This window comes from Triturus cristatus, chromosome 6, assembly GCF_964204655.1.
Source record: "Triturus cristatus chromosome 6, aTriCri1.1, whole genome shotgun sequence".
In the NCBI taxonomy this organism is placed as follows: Eukaryota; Metazoa; Chordata; class Amphibia; order Caudata; family Salamandridae; genus Triturus; species Triturus cristatus.
In genome coordinates this window covers 1017578910-1017604791 of record NC_140589.1, presented here as the reverse complement: position 1 = coordinate 1017604791, position 25882 = coordinate 1017578910, and the positions used below count along the sequence as shown (strand labels likewise).

The 25882-nt window shown below is 44.0% G+C and overlaps 1 protein-coding gene across 4 annotated transcripts in view; it reads left to right on the top strand.

The window, feature by feature from the left end:
• Positions 1 to 25882, top strand: part of BCL2L11 (BCL2 like 11) — a 178868-nt gene that overhangs the window by 75285 nt on the left and 77701 nt on the right. For all 4 annotated transcript variants that reach the window (XM_085611810.1, XM_085611808.1, XM_085611809.1 and 1 more), the window contains exon 3: positions 9784 to 9896. In XM_085611810.1, the coding sequence (XP_085467936.1) occupies positions 9784 to 9896 (113 nt within the window). The remainder of the gene's footprint in view (positions 1 to 9783; positions 9897 to 25882) is intronic.

Here is a 25882-nt window from a genome sequence, read left to right as displayed (position 1 = left end):
AGTTTAGGAGTGCTTGGTGTGGAGAAGCACAAACTCAGAGTCGAAAAAGAAACAGTATAGCTGAGAGTTTTCTTTAATAAAAATAATCGATTTCTACCAAAAGTGACCCTTTTTGCAACATTAATCTATGCTCTAATTTATACTTTGCAGTGTGTATGCAGCTCTATGATGAAAGTTAATAAATCATTGTGCTATATTAGGACTTTAAGTTATTGATTGCAAGGAACAAAATGATGTCTCTTTTAAAAGCAGTAACCTGCTGATCTATTTATATTATATGCACTGTTTAATCTACATGGTACATGTTTTTTGCAGCAGGCACATTAACCCTCTGCACTACCTACACAACAATCAAAACATCAACTATACAAAACTCCAATCTATCTCCACGAAGAACATTAATTACAAGTGTTAACTTTACATTTGTTTGAGGCATGGTAATTGCCGGAGGAAAGGAACGGGGCAGCAGACGCTTTAAAACCTTAATAAACTTGAAAGCACGGTGCCCTCAGGAAGCCAGCACCCGGTGCGGTGGCACCGGTCGCACCGCCCTAAAGCCGGCCCTGGTCTAGTGTTTTCAGTGCCCTCGGTAGTTGGTGTAACTTACCAAACTAAACTACAGTAGCCGTTTAAGAGCAATAAATAGGCTGTTTATATCCAGTTAATACGCAACTGTTAAAATTTGAACCCTGTTCTTTAAAAATGATTAGTTGCGAGGGCCGAAATGAAGTCTGCCTTTTCTAAAACTCCATACAGGATATCTGAGTGATTCATTCTGATAGAACCCGCCTCTAAATGTGGAAAAAATTACATCTGGTGCAGTGCCTAATTTGTAAAAATATAAAATAAGTGCCAGGGCCCTCATCAGGGGCCACCAAAGCTTCTGGCACCACAAATTGCCCCTCTAGCGCTGCCAATGGCAATACCAACACAATTACTAATAATCACACTCCTACAAGTGTGACAATTAAGTCTATTCCAGGCTCCCAGAGCTATAAGAATGGATTGGGCGACAGTCAATAGTCATTTCTAGTGTATATTGAATTAATAAACAACTGTTGTGCTCATCTTTAAATTAGACCGACAGTGCCACCATGTGGCAGACTGTTACAACCCTCGGTGTTGACAATTAAGTGCTGGTGTCGAGCACCGGAAACCACTGTCTCAAATTAAGCCCTGATCTTGGGGTGGGTATTCGCTTTTTCAGTGCAAAGCCGTAACTACACACCATCCTCTGAATGTCTGCACTCCTCCCTTGCTATCTACCTCCGCAAGCTATGAATAAAATTTTATTTAACAATCCGTGGTATTTCATGTAATGTATTGTTACACCCTTGCCCCATGCTTCACCTGCCCCTTTTACAACTGCTCTAGAGTTGTAAGTATTCCACTGATCTAAAACACCTCCAGTATTTCTGGCCGCAATGATGAACTTCTTCCCTGTGGATTTTTAGTGCGGAACACAACAAAGCAAAGCTAGACTCCGGTTGTCTAAAGTTCAGTGTCATGCCGTCCAGCGATTGACCCTTCTTTACCCAAGCACCATTTTATACAAGACAGCAGTTTGTGTAGCCGGAACCTCCTACTGTGCATGAGGAAAACATTATTTTTCTCATTGTCTCCCTACTTTTGAGTTTTTTACTTTTTCATCAGATCATTTTGTTCTTACTACAGAACTTTCATTCCAGAACTAGAAACATTCTTATTTAAACCCAGTCCTGACTGACACACCCAATCTCATGAACAGAGAACTGTAACTTTGCAGTACCCCTTTTCACACTCAGTATATGCATATATTGTTGCATACACGTGCAGTCATTTTTCAGCCTTGCTGTTTGGTAGCCGTATATATATGAGCTGTGCTTCTGCTGTTGCCGATTTGATTAAAAGAAGGTTTAAACTGTACTTCGTGTGTGGCGCTTCACTTGGAGAGCAACTTTGTTTGGATATATAGTGGCCTGCTCCGGCCACGAAGCTGCCCCCCTGCTCACGGTGCATGTCAGGTTGTTCTACGTAAGGGCAACATTTGGGAACAAAGTCACCTTTTTCATCTGGGCATGAGTAAAGCAGCAGAAACGGCGTAACCTGCAATATGTAATATTTATTTAGGAAACCACAGAGACAACTGCGAGCAAGGGGGATATTCAATTTCATTTTCCCCAACTACACTTACCAGAATGCTCGACGCTACACGCCCTGTTGTTACACGCCCTGTTGGGCGGTATCATGAACATTTAAATGAATGCGAGATGCAAGGCAGCTGTTCCGTTCCTTCTGAGCCTGCCATTGAAGAAGGGAGAATGTCTCCGGAAACGCGTCTGGCGAAAGGCTACGAGAGACATACTAAGTCTAGTGAGCTGTGCTTCTGCTGTTGCCGATTTGATTAAAACAAGGTTTAAACTGTACTTCGTGTGTGGCGCTTCACTTGGAGAGCAACTTCGTTTGTATATATATATATATATATATATATATCACGCAAAGGTTGCCCTGTTGGAAGTGCCACAACACGGAAGGGTTACCGCACGAATGCCGCCGGTGGCCTCTCAAGCCTGCTACACATCATTCCTGGTGCTTGCCAAACGCGTTTCGGGCGTCGTCCCGCCCTTGATCACTGGCTGTATCACGGAAATAAACTGCAGGTATGCACATATGTTTTCACGTATTTTATTGATTCAACAAGTCCCGCCCCTGGGTGGGGCTCTGGCAGAGCATTGTGGATCTCGCAGTTCTGCCGCTTGCTCGTGCATAAAACCAAGTGGGTGCCTCTGTTAGTCCATGATAAAAATGTCCAACCCCAGTGGGTAGAAAGTGACGTGATGCCAGGCTGTAGAGTCACCAATATGTACCGGTGGCTCAGGTCCCCTCCGTTCTGAACACCGCTCGAGTTCATGAGATGTGTGGAACCGCTAAACAACAGCGGCGGGGCACTTCCGCGACTGGACCAGCCGCTTCATAAACATCACGCAAAGGTTGCCCTGTTGGAAGTGCCACAACACGGAAGGGTTACCGCACGAATGCCGCCGGTGGCCTCTCAAGCCTGCTACACATCATTCCTGGTGCTTGCCAAATGCGTTTCGGGCGTCGTCCCGCCCTTGATCATTGGCTGTATCACGGAAATAAACTGCAGGTATGCACATATGTTTTCACGTATTTTATTGATTCAACAAGTCCCGCCCCTGGGTGGGGCTCTGGCAGAGCATTGTGGATCTCGCAGTTCTGCCGCTTGCTCGTGCATAAAACCAAGTGGGTGCCTCTGTTAGTCCATGATAAAAATGTCCAACCCCAGTGGGTAGAAAGTGACGTGATGCCAGGCTGTAGAGTCACCAATATGTACCGGTGGCTCAGGCCCCCTCCGTTCTGAACACCGCTCGAGTTCATGAGCAGTGTGGAACCGCTAAACAACAGCGGCGGGGCACTTCCGCGACTGGACCAGCCGCTTCATAAACACACGCAAAGGTTGCCCTGTTGGAAGTGCCACAACACGGAAGGGTTACCGCACGAATGCCGCCGGTGGCCTCTCAAGCCTGCTACACATCATTCCTGGTGCTTGCCAAACGCGTTACGGGCGTCGTCCCGCCCTTGATCACTGGCTGTATCACGGAAATAAACTGCAGGTATGCACATATGTTTTCACGTATTTTATTGATTCAACAAGTCCCGCCCCTGGGTGGGGCTCTGGCAGAGCATTGTGGATCTCGCAGTTCTGCCGCTTGCTCGTGCATAAAACCAAGTGGGTGCCTCTGTTAGTCCATGATAAAAATGTCCAACCCCAGGGGGTAGAAAGTGACGTGATGCCAGGCTGTAGAGTCACCAATATGTACCGGTGGCTCAGGCCCCCTCCGTTCTGAACACCGCTCGAGTTCATGAGCAGTGTGGAACCGCTAAACAACAGCGGCGGGGCACTTCCGCGACTGGACCAGCCGCTTCATAAACATCACGCAAAGGTTGCCCTGTTGGAAGTGCCACAACACGGAAGGGTTACCGCACGAATGCCGCCGGTGGCCTCTCAAGCCTGCTACACATCATTCCTGGTGCTTGCCAAACGCGTTTCGGGCGTCGTCCCGCCCTTGATCACTGGCTGTATCACGGAAATAAACTGCAGGTATGCACATATGTTTTCACGTATTTTATTGATTCAACAAGTCCCGCCCCTGGGTGGGGCTCTGGCAGAGCATTGTGGATCTCGCAGTTCTGCCGCTTGCTCGTGCATAAAACCAGTATAAATTAACATACCGCACAAATAAATTAATGTCGGCCGTTCTGGGACTCGAACTCATCATGTTAAAAGGTAAGACAATGGTGTATTAGTCCATAGTGCTACGGGAGTATTCTCTCTTACCTCCCCACAAGATTAATTTGTACTGGGCTGGCATAGTGACTAGATGAAAATTATATAATGCAGACAGCCTAAGTCTATTGAATGAAACGCCCCAGTGGGCATGCTTTAGTCAAAAACCATTGAATCATGGCAACACATGGCCTTAATCAATATCATAGAGTCTGTCAAAAGATTTAAAGAACAAGGGGGTTTATGAGACTCTTACGGCCGACATTAATTTATTTGTGCGGTATGTTAATTTCTACTGTCATTTTGTCGACCATAATTAAGCATTTTTTCATCCCACATGGGAGGGAAACACGGAGGTTATTATTTGACAGATGTACTTTCTGGTACATGCTATTCGAACGCGCTATTGTGTGCATGTTATTTGTAAACTATGGATTTTCTAATCATGCAAAAACATTGTTCTTGACATGCTAGTCATTGTACTTACCATTTACACGAAATTACCTTATATTAACTTCGAAAAATTGTAAATACTCATATGAATTATAATATGTAGAGTATTTTGTTTATGTTTATTATATCACGTGACATGTTGATTTACTTTATTAACAAAGAGGAAATGCACAAAGTTTGCCCGTGACGAAGGAGTGTCCTACTCCGAAACGCGTCGGACGTTTGTGTCTGCAATAAATCTGCACTGAAAATAGAGGCCACGGCTCCTGTGTGATTCCTTCGTTATATCTGGAAAGGATTGCGCCGGACTGAACGTGTGAGATATATATATATATATATATATATATATATATGCAGTGCTATTACTCATTTCCGTGTTGCTCACTTTCTCAACTTTAGAAAGATAGGTTGCTGCCTTCGCCACAATGAGAGTTGAACCTATAAAATTCTGTTTGCCCACAGATTGTTGCAGTTTAAATACTATTCCTGTCCTTTGGTGGTGTAGTTTAGGGTTAAATGGCTTCTCGTAGTGCAATCTGCATGTCACACAATGTAATCTTCATAATATAGTTCAGAGTTAATATGCTTGAGGTAGAGCAAGCCTGTACTCTTCAGATACCAGGTTTGAACCCTGGTAAGTTGGCTCAGACGAGTTGCGCATCTATTACAAAGGTTGGCATGCATCAGTTAGGGCAATGATTTGAATCCTTGAAGGGCAAATTCAAACCAACTATTTTGTACTGTCTATAACATAATTACCGTGGAGTTGACAGGAAAATAACATCTACTATTAAGCCCCAAGTCATAATTAAACTTCTTATGTGTGCTACATAAAAGCTAAGTATTTATTTAATTATTTATATCAAAACAACGTATACATTTAATATCATTGAGCGGTGTTAATTGCACAGGAAGCAGCAATATCTTGGAGATACTCTGTGCACACTTTCTTCCCTTTTTTCCCTGCAAATCTTTTGCCATTACAGAAAGCATGAGAAACTAGACCACTCTCCTATCTGTTTTTTCTTCAGTCACGGATACAAGTTGTGAAGTGAGACTGCAGAATGATTTTGATTTTCCCAACTAGTTCTCCTGATTCTTTTCTGGGTTTGAAGCGAATGTGGCGGAAGAGCCTTTGAATGGATCAAAACTACAACAGACAAATGCCATTACTGATTGTCCTTGAACGACAGAAAATAGGGAGGGTTGTGCAGCCCATCTTTATATCTTTTCACTTAATTAAGTTAAAGGTAAGTCCTCTCAAAGTTTAAAGCTAAAAGAGCAGAACAACAAGCACCAGAAATATGCAATTTGCATATATTATTCCCAGAGAAAATCAGGGTTGATGGCAAGTTTTGGGAAGGAAAAGTCCTCTGCATGGTAAAAGACGTGTACCCCTTCCCTGAGTTCCCAACTGTACTTTTGCCTGGATCCCTAATGCTGATTTTTGTTGTCTTAGGCTAACACGGATAATGTGTGTGCGCCATGACATAGGCCTGTCTTATGAATTGTGGTCTTGTTGGACCAGGAGGGGCACCCAAAGCGCTACCCTCATAGTGGTGGAAGGCTACCACCTTCACCAAACAGTTAAGTAGCATGAGTGCGGTGGTGGCAGAATACTTTGTAGTGATCAGTAGGAGTGAGCAGGTCTTTTTTTACCCTGTGTCACTGGAGTGAGGCCTCCAGGCTCACTCACCTTTTTAAAGTTCAGCTGCTGTGTGCTTAACTCACCTTTGGCCTACATTGTGTAGATTTAGGTGTGCTGTGCAGGAGCAGTGACTGCCCTGGAAGCATGTGTGCTTGCGAAAGGTATAGTACAGGAATAGTGCTGTGCAGTGCATGAATGGTTAGTGCATGTACTGAGCGTATATATACCTGTGGAGAATGCAGTACATTGGTGATGTAGTGCTGTGCAGTGTGTGCGCAATTAAAGCATGTGTTGGATGTATGTGTGCTTGCAAGAAGTGCAATATATGAAGTTTGAAGTGAAGTGCTTGCGCACATGGTGAGTGTATGTGCTGACAGTATGTGTGCTCATAAACAGTACGCCATGGTACAATACTGGGAAGCTACAGTACTTAACAGTGCGTGCAGATTGTGTGTGTGGTGATGTATATGTGGCTGTTGTGGCACAATACATGGAATCAATGGTGCTGGACAGTATGTGTGCTGTGTATGTACACTGCATGCAAGTGTGCCTTCAATGGTCCATTGCATGGACCACCCTGGGTTCCATTTTTGGAAGCTTGTGCCTGCCTGCTGAAGACATGAGGAGTTGAGGAATCCCTCCCGACAAATGATGGTATTGCTGCATTCCTGTTAACTGAGTGGGACAAACTGGAGGAAGGGAGACAGACTCTCCCTTTACATTTCAAAATTGTGTCCTTTGATTCAGTGATAGATCACAAGGAAGGGACCTGAACACAACTCAGGTAGGAGATGGATGCTGATAAGGGAATCCTAAAGAGTGGGGCTGGGAGCCCGGGAATAACCTTTTGATTTACATATCACTGTGGCTGACATCAAGGAGTGAACTTCAGTCAGTCCCATGGCCTGTGTTGGGGGATTATCCACTTCGGAGTGTCTTCCTGCTTTGACAGCCTTTCAAGAGGAAAGAACAGAAAGAAAAGTGTACACTTCAAAAGAAACCGAGTCCTAACATAAAACTTCGACTCAGACCCTAAATCACATTTGGTGTCTGGAATAGACTATAAGAAGGGGAGGTTGAGACCCCGAAATTTGTCATATGCCAAGCAGCCTGACAGGCTGTGTGAGAAGAGGAAGCTCTGCAAGACTTCTGCCTGTGACCAGGGCTGGGGGCCAAGGCTTTCTAGTCTCCTTGCTGGGTGAGGGTACATTAATCAGAAAAAACAAACCACTTAACCTGGAGTGCCAGCGCCTGCCTGCCTGCTTGCCAAGATCAGTTTGCCTTGTGAGGAAGAGGAGAGCGTTGGAGAGAGTGAGGTCCAGTGTCGAGCTCTACCAAGGTGATTCCTTGTCTGAGGAGTGAGAATACGGTTGTGCACTGATTGGGTTGTGCACTGATCGGGTCATTGCCTGTGTGCAGGATTGAGTCTGCAACCTCCGTATGCCAAGACAGGCCCGCTGTGGACGTAGCCATGCATTGAGCGATGTGAGGGGAGCACCAAGCCTGTACTGCCTCGTTATGTTGACCCCATATGCCAGAGTGGACCACCTTTGAAGTAATTGTGTGACCAGGGTACCAGGACTTGTGACTACCTTAGCAGCAACCCTGTATGCCATGAGGGGCTACAGTGGTGTGGGTGATTGCACCGGAGGAGTCTGTGTTGTTTCCGGAGGTACCGCTGCAGCCCCGTATTCCAGTACTTAGTTACCAAAGAGTTTGGGCTGTTTCTCCTCACAAGAGTGAGGCTGCAAGCAGCAGGTTAAGTCCTGCACATCGAGATCTGCCCCTGATCGACCCCCGAGGACCTTGGAAGAAGACGGCGCACCCTTTCTGGGTTCTGGTTGGAAGCTGGAAGACCAACCCCTCCCTATGTGAGAAAGACTGTCTTACTGCATCTAAGCTGACTGGCAGCATCTTTGCTCCCTGCCAAATACTGACAGCACAGAGAGCCAGCGTCTGCGTTGTGCTGCCACGTGTTCTGCGAGCGGCTCGACTTCGCCGAACAGGATCATAGCTTGAAAGGGACTGCGATCAGGGTCCTCACCGACATGCTGAACTCTTCTCTGCTGCTGGAGCAGGTAAAACCTGAATCTGGCCTGTTGGGCCCTGGAAGGCTCCCTGCTGAAGGTGCTGCAGCACATTAGACACTTTTGACTAATTCTTAAGAGTCAAAGGGAAACTCTTGAGTACGGCCTACTAGTAAGCATTCCATGGATGTGACCCCCAGTGTATGGGAAATCAGACCACATTACAAGGAAGAAGGTGGTACAGGGATTTGCCTGACAAACATTAGTGCCCTGACCTGAAGGAGATTGTGATGATGCTTGCAAATGTTGTAATTCCTTTGCATGTGTAGAGTTAAAAATAAACGAACTTTGAATTATTGACATTGCTGTGTGCACTTTGAGGTATGAGTCGCAAGTCAGGTAAGCAGTGGTACTGGGCTCAGTTGCTTCGAATCCATAGTAGGTCGAGTCCTGGTAAATCAGCATTAAAAGGCCTCAACCACCACGGTTGGGCCCAATAGATCCTGCGTGCGCTGCAGCCCCCTGAAAGGTGTTTTGACAGCAACTCTATCTGAAATGCATAAGATCCAACCACGTTTTTCATATCTTGTGTGGAGCGTAGCCATACAGTCAATGAGTATGCCTGTGCTGTCACGCTTAGGGGTGGGGTGACTGAAATTGGTACAACAGTTCAGTCAGTTAATCGGTTACTGTTGAGCAATGTAATAGACACGTTTGCATTGCCGACTTGACACTCTCTCCTTCCAAGGTCAATATAAGGTCAATAAAATACCTACTGCTTATTTTGGTGGAAGTAAAGCGTGTTTATAGTGCAATTAAATGGCTAAAACAGCAGTAGGTGTTTCAAAACATGGCGGATAAATCTGTGCTGTGCGTCCACTCTCTACATGGAGAATTACTTATATTGGCTCACTGAATCATATAGTCAATGTAAAGGTTCCTTAAAGTTGCTCTTAGTGTGAACAGCAGCTATATTTGAGACTTGGGGTATGAGGATGTGCTTAGTGGATCATTGTGGAGCAAAAATGATTTAGATCTGATACTTTACAAATATTACTATTGGGCTTCTGTTTGTAGACTCTCTTAACTGTGGCTTTGTGACTAATGGCAGGGGAGGCATGAAGCCAACATGAACGAGGCTATTAGATACAGCTATTTTAAGTAAGGGTGAATGTGATGATGAGTGGATTAAAGAATCCAAGACTAAGACCGATGTAATTTGTCCCTGTGGCCTATTTCAATAAAAACAAACACCCTACTACAAAGCTGCCTTGCCTTCTATATACGTTTATAGATATTCATCTAGTCTTTAATGTGTTTTAAATCTATACGCCAGAGCAAGCTCAATTGGATTTTTGCCTTTGCAGCATCCCGAAGTCCGTCACCATCATTGCCTGAAAATATGCGACCTGAGATATGGATTGCACACGAGCTGCGGCGCATCGGTGATGAGTTCAATGCCTCGTATCATCCGAGAAGGGTAATACCTTAATGTGATATCATTTCTGATGTTGACCAGAGTGCTCACCTCTTGCATTTCATGGTTGGATTCATTGCTGATCATAGTACTACAAGTTTCACTTTGTACGCAACTGAATAGACTGTCAAATTTTGTCATGTTGTGACATTGGGAGAATATGAGAGCTTATTGAAGAGATAAAACTAGTGGTGTTAGCCAATTTGTTTTATTGATCTCATGACAACGTGTATATATATTTTTTTTGGGGGGGGGGGGGAATCTTCGTACTGCGATCGCATACAAAGTGAAGATACGCACTCCAGAATCGTGGTCCAGCAAAAAATATTATATTTGAATTAACGACCACAAGGTCTTTTTCAAAGCCAGTTTGCACAGACAACAAACCCCCATTTTGAGTGTTTGAACATTGAGTGACATGAAGGACAGGCAATGCATTCTCTAATTAATTTCAGGCATGGAAAACAGACTCCCTGGCTCACCTGTTTATCGTCACAAGGTGAGTAGTTATTTAAGTTGATCTCAATTATTTTTCGTCGCAATGTTAAATAGCATGATTAACAGACACTAAACCATAATGTGCCTGAAACAAAATTGTGTAATTATATTTTGATATTGCCGGTATTGCACCATACCAGTGACAATTGAATCAACAATTCATGTAAAAATTATTCCGAGTCTGCATATGATATCAACAGACGGGGTTTAGAAAGTATGAGACCATTTACACTCATTAGTCTCAAAGTTAGCAGAGATTACAGCCCAGTGGCCCTTTTCCTCATTGAACGCCAACCCCCTCACAGCAGGATATCAACCGCTACTACCTGATGTCATCAATACGTAATGCATAGTACATTTAAAATAAAGTTTAGAAGGATATTGCAAGAAAGACAGATTACTATCCTCCGTGGTGAGTTGTGAACACCATGCAAAAAATAAGAAACAAAGATGACTAAAACAAGAATAAAAAAATGAAACATCTGGAGAGGACACACAATGACCCACCGGTTCCACTGAAAGCCATAATTCAACACTCAACTCATAATTTCATCAACGCACCAGCCCCGTCAAGCGAAAGCAGTCAGCCACGTCGGAACCTTTATTTATATATATATATATATATATATATATATATATATATATATATATATATATATACTGGCGGTCGCCAGTGGATAGTTATAGTTAGGACCGAGTTTCCATAGGAAATCTGAAAATTCTATTTTGAATAACTTTGGCGCCGGTTGACTTATCTTAGTGAAATTTTCAAAACTAATGGGGCGCTCCGCTCAGCTCCTACCCTGAAAGTCTCGGGGTGATTCGTCAAGCGGGGGCTGAGAAAAAAGGGGGGTCCCAAAACACGTTTTCCCCATGCATTTTCCCATAGGACCTTTAGTCGAAGGTACAGCCCAAACGGCTGAACAGAATTACTTGAAATTTGGCAAAGAGGTAGTCCTCAGGTCAGGCATGTGCCTTTTGCATATATGGTGTCAATCTGTTCAGTAGTTCCTGAGAAAATCAAAAGTAAAATCACATATATATCTGGGCGGAGCCTAACCACACATCTCACCGTGAGATCTGATTGGCTGTCAGCACTTCATCCAAGAAGTGTTGGCAGCCATCTTGGGACCAATATACATGATAGCACCTCATTAAAAAGCATTGCAGTTAATAGAAGGTTTTAAGACTTTAGTTACATTATAAATCATTTGTTGATGGTACCATACTCATTTTAGTAATTGTGGTGTGTTCTATGGTGATTTTACCATGTGAAAAAGCCTTCTGCTGTGATATCATGAATCATGTTTGAGAGAAAACTATTTTCTCATGCTTTTCCCACAGAGGTTTGGAAGATGATCTATAAGCTAAACTGAGAGCATATTTTCTGTAAATTCACATTATCTTTCTCAGTCATGTGAGAATGAAGTCTGACATTCTCAGTAAAACATGTACATCCAACAAGGGCAGAGACTGTCAGTTGATTCCTTTGTGTTCTACTGCAGCTTCCCAGAGTGTTCTAAAGAACAACTAGAGCGCTAACAGTCCTACTTATGACAAGCGTATGGCACACCTGAAGCCATCTTGGTTGGAATAAAGTGGTAACTCTTAAAACATTTAATTTAAAAAAGAACAAAACGAGGGGGTTCATTTTGCCATAGAAAGTATGATTAGTGCTGCAGAAAGAAAAATTAGGGCACATTTTGAGTGACTTCTCTAATCCTCTTCTATTTCATTAAAACATTCTGACATGCAGACTGAAACATGCACTTTCAATACCAGCAGCAGACTTCCCTGGTGAGTAGTAGCTTTACTACAGTGATCTAATAAGGAACTAGAGTGCTAACATTCTGAATTTATGGCAAATGTGTGACACATCTGAATGCCTTCTTGATGGAATCAAAGTAAAAAACTGAAAGTATTTCCTACTGAGAATACTGTAGTAAATGAGGAAATTAGGAAACATCATAACAAATAAGTCTACCAAAATGGCCACAAGAGACAAAAGAGCCCAAATGTAGCCCAAATATCACCCAGATGTAGCCCAAGTATAGCCCAATGACAGAATGTCCCAGAGTGTTCTAACGAACAACTAGAGCGCTAACAGTCCTACTTATGACAAAAGTATGGCACACCTGAAGCCATCTTGATTGGAATAAAGTGGTAACACTTAAAACATTTAATTTACAAAGGAACAAAATGAGGGGCTTCATTTTGCCATAGAAATTATGATTAGTGCTGAAGAAAGAAAAATTAGGGCACATTTTGAGTGACTTCTCAAATCCTCTTCTATTTCATTAAATAAATTCTGATATGCAGACTGAAGCATGCACTTTTAATACCAGCAGCAGACTTCCGTGGTGAGCAGTAGCTTTACTACAGTGATTTAATGAGCAACTAGAGTGCTAACATTCAGAATTTATGGCAAATGTGTGACATATCTGAATACCTTCTTGATGGAATCAAAGTAAAAAAACTGAAAGCATTTCCTACTGAGGAGACTGCAGTAAATGAGGAAATTAGGAAACTTCATAACAAATAAATCTCCCAAGATGGCCACCAGAGACAAAAGAGCCCAAATGCAGCACAAATATCACCCAGATGTAGCCCACATGTAGCCCAATGACAGAAGTGTGCAAAACACTTATTTTTTGTGTATTTGCAGTTTTATATAGTGCAAACTTGTCAGGTATTGGAGTGCTTTACATGAGCATTGGTTACATCACACAAGATCAAATTCATTTTGGTTGTAGACATGGGGAGATCAAGTGATTTGACCAGAATCACAGAATGTTGAGCTGAAGCAGAAACTCCAACCTGGTTCCCTCGTCGCAAAGCCTGCAGCTCTGGAAGTAAAACCACATCCTCTCCCCTTTGTGCAACATTTAATCAAGTGGTCAACAGGAAAAAAAAAACATAAAGATTACAAATAATTTAAAAGTTCTTTGTCGCTATTTGAAAACTCAGAAAATATGTCCTCATTTTTGTTTTTTAGAGCACTAACCATAATTTTGATGCAAATAGGACCCTCTCATATATGTAATTTCTAAAGGAAATACTCTAGGTATTACAGTTTTGATTACATCAAGATGACGTCAGCCGTTCCACACTTTTGTAATAAATATAGAATGTTAGCAATCTAGTTGTTCATTGGGATACTGTTGAGAGGCAGAGGCCAGGGGCACGGACTCTGAAAATTGAAAGCAGGTAGGAGAGTGCAGAGGCAACGCCCCTTTTTACACCTCTATGCAACGCAGCTCTGTGGCGCTTACTGGAGGTACCTAGTGGGCTAGTTTGACCCTAGGGACCCTTAGGATTCAAGGGGACTTAATCTCTCAACTTAGAACGGTCACAGGGCGCGTTTACACAGTGGTGAAGGGAGGGGACGGGGCCTGAGGTGACGTGTGCAAACACGCCCTGTGGCGCGTTTTAAGTTGGGGAAATAATTCCCTTTCAATCCTGAGGGACCCTGGGGGCCAACTAGCCCACAAGGTGCTTCCAGTAAGCGCCACAGCGCTGCGTTGCAGAGAGGTGGTCTAGGCCGTGCCCCTTTTTACATCTCTCTGCAACGCAGCTCTGTGGCGCTTACTGGAGGTACCTAGTGGTCTAGTTGGACCCTAGGGACCCTCAGGATTCAAGGGGACTTAATCTCCGAACTTAAAACAGCCACAGGGCGTGTTTACACAGTGGGGAAGTGAGGGGACGGGCCTGAGGTGACGTGTGCAAACACGCCTTGTGGCGCGTTTTAAGAGGTAGTTTTACTCCCATGCCCTATTATATACTAGGGGCTTACAGAGGAGGTCATGCTGATCACACGGTGATCCCAACGCTTAGTGTTCCCTAGTGTATGTAGGTGGTTTCACTGTATTCTGAGTGTCTTTTAACATAGCACTGGCTCTAGGACTGGTTAGTCAGACTCAGTTACCACCAGTATCCGTCTGAAAAAGTTGAGGGTACAGGATGATTTTGCAACAAGGCTTCTTTCTGCTCTTCTGTTTGTTCTTTCTGCACGTTATCCTTCTTCCTGCACTTTTCTTCGTCTTTGAGGACTTCTGTTGCTTCTTTCTGCATTTCTTTTTTTTCTTTCTGTGTGTTGTTTCTTCTTTCTTCACATGTTCTATCTCTGTAGGCATAGTTAGAAATTAGCATTTAAAAAACCTTTGAAATTCACTGAAAAAACCATAGGTTTTAGACACGTTATAGTTAGGAATTAGCAATTAAAAAACCTTAGAAATTCACTGAAAAAACCATAGGTTTCAGGGGCGTTATAGTTAGCTGGACTTTTTACTCGTACAAAACCATTGAAATTCCCCCGTTATAGTTAGTTCAGCTAACTATAACTCGCGCGCCCGCAATGCACTGCTGATGACGTCACATATTACATCATTCATGACATGGTCAGTGACATCACTCATGACATCACTGATGACATCTCAAATGACATCACTGATGACATCATCCTTGTGATATTGTGGCAGACCTCCTCTCCCCCTAATATAACCTTTGATACACACATTCAAAAATAGAAACTAAAATTTTCAAAACAATTGACATACCAATATCAGTTACAACAACCTATTCAGTAATTCTAAGATCCACATACACATCCACTCATTCACCAACAGTCCTATACAGTCACTCATACATGTACTCACTCAACATATGTACTCATACACCTATACATCCTGTTACACTACGCCACTCATCCATAAAGTTTCTCACACACATAGTCACTCATGCTAATAAAGAATCAAACATCCATTTACTTGCATATACAGTTATACAGACACCACCACACTTACTTCTACAGAAACTTACACATACTTAGTCTTTTAAACAATCACTTATAGAAACACATACTTATTCATACAGGAACTCTTTCAATCTCTCACTCTCACATATACTCACTTATATACACCAATAGTCACATATACTAGTTTAAAACATATGTAGTTACTCATAAAGACACTATTGAGACAGTCATTCACTCACTAACACACCCATGCACACACTCATCCACCCATACAGTCCTGCACACATGCTGTCTTCAACACATACAAACAGTGAGTCACTCATTCATACACCTATGCACTACGTAATACCCCCCACCGAACCATACAGACACTCAGACACTCATACTGATACTCTAAAAACCAACTAATAACCTATATAGACACTCATGTAGCTACTCACCAACTAATGCAGCCACTTATACACAAAGTGAGAGACTGATACAGATATTTACATATTTAAACATTACTCACTAAGCCATGTATTCACTAAGATACACTTAATCAGTCAGTTATACAATCAATTTTTCAAAAACAAATCCTCCATTTAGACACTTATATACCCATTTATTCTTCCATCGACCTTGAGATATGCATATATAAAACATATGTAATTTTCAGAAAAACACACATTCACTGGATGATGTCATCAGTGATGTCATTTGAGATGTCATCAGTGATGTCATGAGTGATGTCACTGACCATGTCATGAGTGATGTAATATGTGACGTCATCAGCAGTGCATTGCGGGCGCGCGAGTTATAGTTAGCTGAACTAACTATAACGGGGGAATTTCAATGGTTTTGTACGAGTGAAAAGTCCAGCTAACTAGAACGCCCCTGAAACCTATGTTTTTTTTCAGTGAATTTCTAAGGTTTTTTAAATGCTAATGCCTAACTATAACGTGCCTAAAACCTATGGTTTTTTCAGTGAATATATATATAGATACATAGATAGATAGATAGATATGGAGGTGCAGCTCTAAATTCAGAATGTCTTTGACACGTCGTAAACCAGCCTTCCGAGTCTTGGAATCTCCTCTCTTTCGTCCTTAATTGTGTCCCATCATAACATAATCTTATAGTAGTACCATTCTTCAACTGTATGATCTTGGTGCCATAATCGGTCTTAAGAAGATTCCTACCCAATTGTGACGTCCTTAATTGATTTTTCCAAGTCAGTACCTGCCAACTGCTGATTTATTTGCAGGGGGGGGGGGGGGGGGTCACAGTTGCTTCATAGCTTCAGCCCTCTTCCTATCATGGCCATTTTTTTTTTTTTTTGGGAAACATTTTATTTTATTTTAAATGAAATCCGCAAAATGTTCCACATATTGATAAGAATACTTGGAGATCCTCTTGACGGGCATTACAATGCACAGTGGTGGACAAATTACACATTTATGTTTACTGCATCTCATCGTCTGAGCCATGACTACAACGGGGGGTACATATACAAGCTCTGTATTCATTCCATTTGCCCCACGCCCTCCCCCATTTCTTGGGACACCCTCTATGGACATATGTAGCTTTTTCTGCCATCATAATCATATCCATGTCACTACACCTGCCTGTCACAGTTGGGGTTTGCGCTGCTCCCCAGTTCCGAGCAATGATTCGCTTTGCCACAATCATCCCCGTTGTTGTCCATTGTCGGTCTGCGTGGTTGAGTTCTGTAGGTTCCCATATGTTTAACAGGCAGCATTTGGGAGAAAGCAGGACCACATTCCCGCTAACTTCCGTGATGATATCCATTACTGCTGTCCAGTATGACGTGATCCCCGGACATTCCCATAAAGTTTTAGAGTGTGCCTACATCCTCACTGTTGTGCAAATAGTACTGGTCCGAGGCTCTGCCTATTTTGTGCATAGTCACCCTTGTGTAGTATGTCCTATGTAGTATTTTTAATTTAATGAGGTGCATTTTGGAGGAGACTGCTACTTCTCGTGGCGATGCTATCGTGTCCTGCCAGTCCAGGCCATCCACGTCCCTAATCTCAGCCTGTCAGAGCTCAAGGAGTTGTGTCAGGGGGTCTGTCTGGTTATTAATAATTTTTCGGTATGTAAGGGAGATTGCCTTCTTGTGCAAATAGTCAGTCAGTAGTCGGTCTTCCAAGGGGGACGATTCAGGGAGCGTGTCGTCAGCTGGAAGTGCTGCTTCTAGTGTGTGTTTGACCTGCAGGTATTGAAACCGTTCCCCAGGGGTCATCTCATAGTATTCTTGCAGGTAAGTAAAGGTGACTACCTTGCCCTCCCTCCATAGGTCCCCTATCCGGGAGCTTCCTATCAAGTCCCATTTCTGAAACCCTTTACTCTTTCCCAGGGTACCCAGTCTACCAGTGTCCCACAGTGAGGTGTGCTGCGTGAGCTTATCGGCCCATCCGAGGTGTCATGTTGCTGTGTGCCAAACGTGAATTGTATGTGCGGTCGGTCCCGTGAGTCCCTTCATCTTCCTCTTGTTGTAGAGCATCCTATTTATTCCCCCAGTTCCCAGGGCCACCTCATCTAAGCGATATGCTGGGTCAGTATCAGGCACATGGAGCCACTGATCGACTGTCGTCAGTTGCGAGGCCCAATAGTATGCTCGGATATCGGGCAATGCAATGCCGCCGTCGTACCAGCTCCTAACGAGTTTGCACATGGCTATCCTAGCAGGTTTGTTGTCCCAGAGGAGGTTAGTTACTTCGGAGTTTATTGCCTTAAAAGAGGAGTCGGGCACACGATATGGCGTATTATGGAGGGCGTATAGGAATCGAGGCAAGGCCATCATTTTGAAAAGAGCCGCCTTGCCCAGTAGGGTGAGTGGCAGTCCCTTCCAGTGCCGAATATCTCGTCGCAGCCTTTGTAGCGGTGGTTGAAGATTAAGCACCTGGAACTCGTCCGGGTCAGACGTCCCATAGATCCCAAGGTATTTAAAGCTGTCTGTTACCATCTTGAACATACAGCCCTGGGGTAATTTAGGGGGTGTGCCATGTAGAATATAGAGAACCGATTTTTCCCAATTAATCATGTACCCCGACACCGAGCCGATCTCTCGGCAGATATCCAGCAGTGCGTTTAGAGATCGCGCAGGGGAAGCTATGTTTATAAAAACATCATCTGCGTAGAGGGAGATACAGTCCTCTCACCCCTCCCTCCACTTTAATCCCCTAATAACCGGGTCTCTTCTAATCCATGCAGCCAGGATCTCCAGGACCAGCGCAAATAGGAGTGGCGACAGTGGGCAGCCCTGTTTCATCCCACGCCCCAGAGTAAAGTCTGATGATATGTGTCCGTTGGCTACCACATGCACGACAGGGTTGGCGTACAGGAAATGTACCCATGAGCAGAACCTAGGCCCAAACCCCAAGTGTTGGAGGGCTGCAAAAAGGAATGTCCATTCCACCGAGTCAAACGCCATTTTCGCGTCAAGAGATAGGATTGCTGCGTCCTCCCGGATTGTGTGCTTCCGGCCCAGAACACTATGGAGGCGGCAGAGGCTCAAGGCAGTATTTCTACCAGGCATAAATCCTGATTGGTCCGGGTGGACCAGTTTAGTGAGATATGGGGCTAACCTAAGTACCAGCGCCTTGGCTAAAATCTTGGCCTCCGCATTGATCAGCAATATTGGCCGATACGACGCACACTCCTCTATGGGATTCCCTGGCTTATGGATGGCTACAATGGTAGCTGTCGTGTTGGTCCCTGGGAAGTTCACCGATAGTAAGGCTCTCTTCATACATTCGCAAGAGATAGGGGCCAACTTTGTTGGCCGTATGCTTATACAGTTCAACAGGAATGCCATTGGGGCCCGCAGACTTTGCCAGATTGGAGTTTGTAAATGATCCCCTTTAATTCCTCTGCTGTAAATTCAGCCTCTCGGTCCTTAGTTTCTTCTGGAGTGAGCCTTGGCATGTGAATGTCCCAGAGGAAGTCCCGTGCTTCCTGCACTGTGGTCGTGTTTGTGGAGGTGTAGACCTGCTTGAAGTGCACAGCTAATGCAGCCACAATGTCTCGCGGATTTCTGAGCGTATCCCCATTCTGTGACTTAAGTTCTGCCACCCACCTAGTCACGCGTTCCCTCTTGTCTAACCAAGCAAGAAGTTTGACAGTCTTGTCCCCAGCCTCGTATACCCTGTGTTGAACCGCTGTCAAGCGAGTCTTAGCAGCAGCCCAGAGGTGTTCCTTATATTCCTGTTGTTTGGTTCATAGTCTATGTCCATTTCTTAATGATTTAACCCCTTCGACGCGCATGACGGAACGGTTCCGTCATGCACGTCGGTTGGGCTGTGCTTATGACGGAACCGTTCCGTCATGGCCCCGCCCGCGCTCAGAACCTTCAGCGTGGCGCGGAAATCCGCGCCGCGCTGAAGGGGTTAAGGGAACCGGTTCTTTCTTACCATCATATGTAATTATCAAAATAAAAAGAGCTGTCATTTTCTTTACCGATTGGAACTTAAAGACCAGAAATTATAGAATCCTACATAGTTGTGCAATTGGCCCCAGAGAGCACATCTAATCATACTGGAGTCTGAGATGCTAAGAGAAGAGAGATGTTTTGTATCTAAGTATGGGTCAGGACATATAGCCACTTTACACTCAAAGTAAAGTTACTGATCACTTCCTTGCTTTCTGAAATTCAAATGAGCAAAGTGTCTTTTTTTTAAAGACATTTCGGGGTATTTCAAAGTTTTGTTCCCCCAAAACCAGTCCAAAAAGTTGTATGTTGAACAAGTAGTGTACATTGTAAGTAATCGTATCTAATAAATGGCTGATTGCTTCTATATTATTTTGCCCATATTGATCTTAAAGCACATGCAAAGGGGATTATGAGTGGAATGAGAGAAATCGGTGCTAGAAGTCCAATACTACATTGAGAATGATTTATTTTTATTGGTTCCTGATAGCTTCAGTGTTCACTGAATCACATAGCCCATGTAATGGTTGCTTTAAATTGGCCTTTGTGTGAGCAGCAGCCATATTTGAGACTTGAAGTATAAGGTGGTGCTTAGTGGATCATTGTGGCGCCCAAATGGGTTACCTACAGTGGCCTGAAGAAGGCTTTCTAATACAATTTCATGCAAACTGCAGCACACCTTTTTAGGTCTGGCGTAGAGACTGCATTAGCTGTCTTCCCAGCCTCATATTTTCCAAGTATATCATAATAAAATACATACATGTGTACAAAAGGTTAAGCTGAGCTTCCAGTCGACCACGAGGGACTGGGAGCTCCCATGTTTTATCACTACTACCTAGTTGCGCAACTGCAGTGGCTATCTCGTTGACTCACCAGAAGAGACTTGATGTACTGTCGATCCAGGGTACAGCCTGAAGTCGCTGGAACCTCTAGGGCCTCATAGGCCTGAGGGTGTGGTTAACTCACGAGGGGCCCTGCCTCCTAAGGGTCACACACAAGTGCTTTGTTAAAAGTCCACATATTACTAAACCCATCACCCCAGGTGCTCCTACAGTACCCATGTTGTGTCTCCTCTCATTCCTGGGCAGAATTACGGGCCTGGATTTTCACCAGTGGGGAGAGACTGGTATTAATGTCTCTAGACGGCCTTTTCCTAGACAGACAGCTTCTTTCATTCCAATTACTCGCTGAGCAGTTTGGGTTTCAAGATGGCCAAATTCTGACATGTGCCTCATTACTACATACCCTTCATGACAGCTGGGCGATCACTGATGTGGAATCAGAGGCCCACTCTTTGGTGCAGTCCTTCTATGCAGTGGGAAACGGACGGAGAACCGTCAGCTGTCTCTATAAGACCTTCCAGTCCCATGCCCAATTCCTTCTACAATCACTGCGGGACACCTGGGAAATTGAGCTCTATAGAGCATTGCACGAAAAAAGAAGTGGGCTGGCCCCTTGAATATTTGTGCAAAGTATCACGCAACGCCCGTTTGAAATTAATACAAACCTTCATTCTGCATAGAGGCTATCTCCCCCTCCCCCAATTCAAAATCAATTGCCTGTTCTCCTGCAGCTGACAGGGCTTGTGACTACTGTGACTGCTATTTTTTCCACAGACTATACGAATGCTCCACGTTGGCATCTTTTTGTTCAGCAGTTATTTCTCGAATAGCAAAACTAATGTGCCTTACGAAACTACAGTCATGAGAGGCCTGTGTGTTTGGTATCTGCAAGCATCTAAAAACTGCATTGTGCTTCCTCGAATTGGCACTCTTGTTGACAAAATTAGCCATCACTAATAAATGGAGGGCTGCCCTGTCTCCCTCCCTAAATAAATGGGCACAACACCTGCTACATTGAGCGGAAGGTGGGGGTGCTGCACTTCGCAGGGTGGAGCCTGTGGCCTTCGCAAACGCCCCATTGGTGGCTAGCGGAAGCAATATGGTTGACCCTCATAACGCTCCTGAGCGATGGGGCCCCATCAGCCTGTTAAGCTCCCTTTCTCCTTCTCTGAGCCCCATTACTGTGTCCCTACCACAATCTCGGCAGTGACCCACACCTATTTCCATTCCTCAGATTACGACAAGCCACCGATCTTCTCCCCTAGCAGCTCCCAAGGTCTAGGGGGTCAACATATCCCAAGCTAGATACTCTTGTTGGCCCCTGAATGTCATTCCAACCTACCAGGTTCTCTCCAGTTAGGCATCTACCTTATAAATAATGTCGGTAATTATCTATTTTGTACCATCGCACACTGTAATCCTGTTCCAGATAATCACACTTGTGTTCATCTCACTGTTCAGTCTTTCATGTTCCTATATTATTGAGATATACACTCCTGTCCTTTCTTGAAGGCGTTGCAACATATGTACTGTGTCAACAAGTGGTAGTGGATTAAGTTCTGAAGTGCTCTTATTTCTGTTATGCATTTCTGTACGTTTTAGAAATATGCAAACTTCAGTAAAAGTGGTCTGAAATTAGATGTGTACAGAGTGGCTTTTGGTCAGCCCTCTTCATCCAGTGGGTGGATCAAGCACCATTCACGTTTTGCTACCAAAATATTGTGGGACAGTGGGTCACTCCATGTCCGCCATTGTATGTTGACTGCATTTTGCTCTTGCACGTGCCCATCTGGCTAAAAAATATCCACTTCAATTCCAGGACTGGTGTGCCAATTTTTGTTTTCATGTTTTTATTTCTTTTTTTGATTCTTCATTTTTTTGCTTACTGTTTTTCCAAACATGCATATACCTTTAGATGTGGGTATTTTTTAAGTTTGATTACTTTTACACTTTTGACATCTGTTATAGAGGTCCATTTCCAAAAAAGTGCCACAAACAAGCATTTCAGTGCATCCCACATGATTATTCATTAACTCTATTACTGTATTCTCCCAACACTATGATGATGACATCCTGCACATGAACTTACAGAAAACCAGTGGGCTGGACACTTCCCCAGACACCAAGTTGTGTTCTCACCCAGGGCCATCAACAGAAGAGAATCCCCTTTGGTGTGGTGATGAGACGGCATTTGAATGTATTGGACCTACTGATAGCCTCAACCACCAAGTCAAAACTAAAGCCTTGATGGGAGTTTTGCAACTTGGCAGGTCTCCTCTGAGCCCCTATTACTGTTAAATGAAGCCTTAACAGTCACTCCAATGGGAGCCTGGTCTAAGGCTTCTTCCTGCCCACTGGTGAGCAGGCAGGCTATTAGGCACCACAAACCAGCACCTAGTGACTCTGACTTCTTAACATAGCACCCTGCACCAGAAAGTTTGGTAGTTCAGTCTTCTACCAACTGGGTGTACCCCCAGTTCATTTCCTACTTCTGCCACAGACAGAATTGAAACGTTTGGAAAGGGGGCATGTTACTCAGCTGATCTAGCCTTGTGGGCTGTTAGTGCCAGCTGGTTGCTTGGTGGAATATTCCCATGCTTTATAGGACATGGTTGACAAGATCTTGCTAGAAGTCTCTGAGGAATTTTCAGGTCAACCTAGCTCAACCCATCCAGGTTGGTGAGGATGCGGCCAAATGCACCATTTGTTCATGACTGGACACCACGGACAGCTTGGGCAGGACAATCTGTACTAGCATGTTGCTTCAGCGTCAAGCTTGGATGAGATCCATGGGTTTCTCGGGGGATGTGCAGTCCTCTTTAATGAGCATGCCATTCGACAGATCTCGCCTGTTTGGAGAGAAAACAGGTTCAGCATTGGAACATTTCAAGAAAAGCTGGGCCACAGCTCATTCCAAAGGCCTTTCTAGCCCTGCGAGTCAGTGCCCTCAACAATGTTGCTCCTTTTGGGGCTACCCAAGAGGATTGGCGACCTGCAATGCCATTGCCCACTGCCCTCACAACAGGCACCCCAGTCCTTTCTGGGGTAGGGCTCAAGCAGACAATGTTCAGACCACCAGGTTTGTGGACTTTCCTGCCCTCAGTCCCGCTGATATCAACCACTAAGCCGCTTTAGTTTTCCTCTAGCAACACACAACCACCTGGTGGATACAGTTCCACCAAGGGGGGGAAAATAAGACATCAGACAGGTGGATCCTATAGATCAACCAACAAGCCTATGCCCTCCTATTCTTTTTTGACCTGCTGCATCTTTCACCTACATCAGAGCCTCTTTCAGGGTACCACCTTTCTATCTTGCTCAAAGAAGTGCTTTGAGCAAGATCTTACAGCCATTGTAGCCATACATAAGTTATCTGCCTCTGAAATCAGGACTGGTTGTAACTCCAGTTATTTACTCATGACTAGGTACAGAGGCCTTCATCCAAACTTAGATCTCCACCCTCTGAATGTCTTCTTGTAGATGTACAAATTCAAGATGCTCATATTGGTCCAGGTTCTGTTTGCACTGGATCCAGGTAACTGGATGATGGCTTTGGACCTATAGGACACTTACTTTCATGTGCCTGTCCTGCATTCTGACAGACTCTACTTGTGGTTTAAGGTGGGCAAAGAGCATTTTCAATTTTCCGTGCACCCCTTTGGCCTCACCATTGCCCCTTGGAAATTCACAAAAGCGATTGTCCTGTATAACCTCAAATGTTGGGAATCACAGTTTTTCCCTAACTCGACAACCGCCTATTGAAGGCGGGCTCGCCACACTCAGTTGCAGACCACCTCCAAATGAGAGAGCCCCTTTTTTCTTTTTTATCTGTTTGAGTTTCACATTTTACATCTTAATGACAGTACAACCAAAATATAAAGTAGAGTATAGTTACAGCAGTCATCATTCATCTGCAGAATCAACAGTGAAGTTGGTGCGATACAACTACAATATATCAAATAGTCCAGTGTCTAATAGAAATGAGGGTGATGTTAATAAACAGTTACATTTTTTCATTGAATTTTAAAATAAACAAAACTACAACAGTGAAGAAAAAACAACTGCAATACTCCCCTCAAAGAGCCCCATTGATGTCCCCCAGCCGTCACATGTCTACAGACCGAGTTACGCTACCAATGTAAAGATCATTGATTCAGTGTTTAGACCGAGATTTACATTAAGGGGAGTTGCTTGTCTCAGGTGTCGTATTAAAAATGCTGCTGCAGTGTACATAATGTTATAATGCGATTATAATTAATCAGAGGTGTGTACTTGCGAGTCAGATGTAAACACAGATGAGATAGTGCACCCAATAAGAGGCAATTGGATACTTGCGGAGCCCCAGTGTGTCTTCCCTGTGTAACGCTACACTTTCTGCCAGGACCCATATGGGTAAAGAGGCATTTCAAGCCACTAGTGTAGGGGTGCAGGCGATTTCCACCGTCTAGTAATGAGGCTTGTTGTGAACAACCTGGTGGTATTTTTTAAGCAAGTGTGTAAAAATTAGCTGTTGTATCAGGATTGGTGATTACATCCCGAGTTGGCACAGGGAGTCTCCCAGCAATGGGCACAACCCTGGATAGATCTTTTTACCACTGTCTAAAATACACAGTATCAAACTGTTTGCGCATTGGAGTTTCCAAGAGGCTCTTTCTCCATGATTCTCTTTCAGATAGTCATGCACAAGAAGATTAGTAATGACCACGCCAAGTCATCCGATACGGCAGTAAAAATGTGATTCCTGGACCTTTTGGGCATGAGCATTTGTCCTCCAATCAAGCTACCCCGTCGGGAGGATTTTCTGTCACAGCAGAAGGGCAGCGTTCTGCACTCAAACCTTCAGAATCTGCATCTCCATGCATGGAGATTGAGCGACAGCAGTTGACTGTGTTTGACCTTCCTTCCAAAGTTGTGGACCTCATCCTTGCTGCTCAGTGTCCTTCTACAAATTCTGTTCATGCTGGGCACTGGAACAAGTTTATGACCTGATGTTGCATACATAATATGGACCCTTTTCAGGCAAAAATGATAGGTGTCTTGATGTTTGTTTTTGTCTCTGGTGCAGCAAGGAATTGCATTAGGGATGGTTAAACATTATTTGCCAGCCCTTTTGACCTTTTTGTGGTTGCTGGATCAAACATCCATGCTCAAGTCGCCTGATGAGATTTCTCAAAGTTTTGACACATAGGTTTCTCCCCAAACCCTACATGATGGCATAGTTTGGTCTTCACTCATGTGCACTCCCTTCGAACAAATGCACAGCTGTCCATTACATATAAAGACAGTGTTCCTAGTCCTGGTAACTTCGGCTAGTTGTGTAAGTGTACTCCAAGTACGTTCGATGCAACTGCCCTTTATACAGATAAAGTGGTGTTGAGAACCAGGGTGACTTTTTGCCAAAAGTTGTGACTGCTTTTCACGCTGGGAAATCCATCATTTTCCCAACATTTTCTGCTTTCCCTTA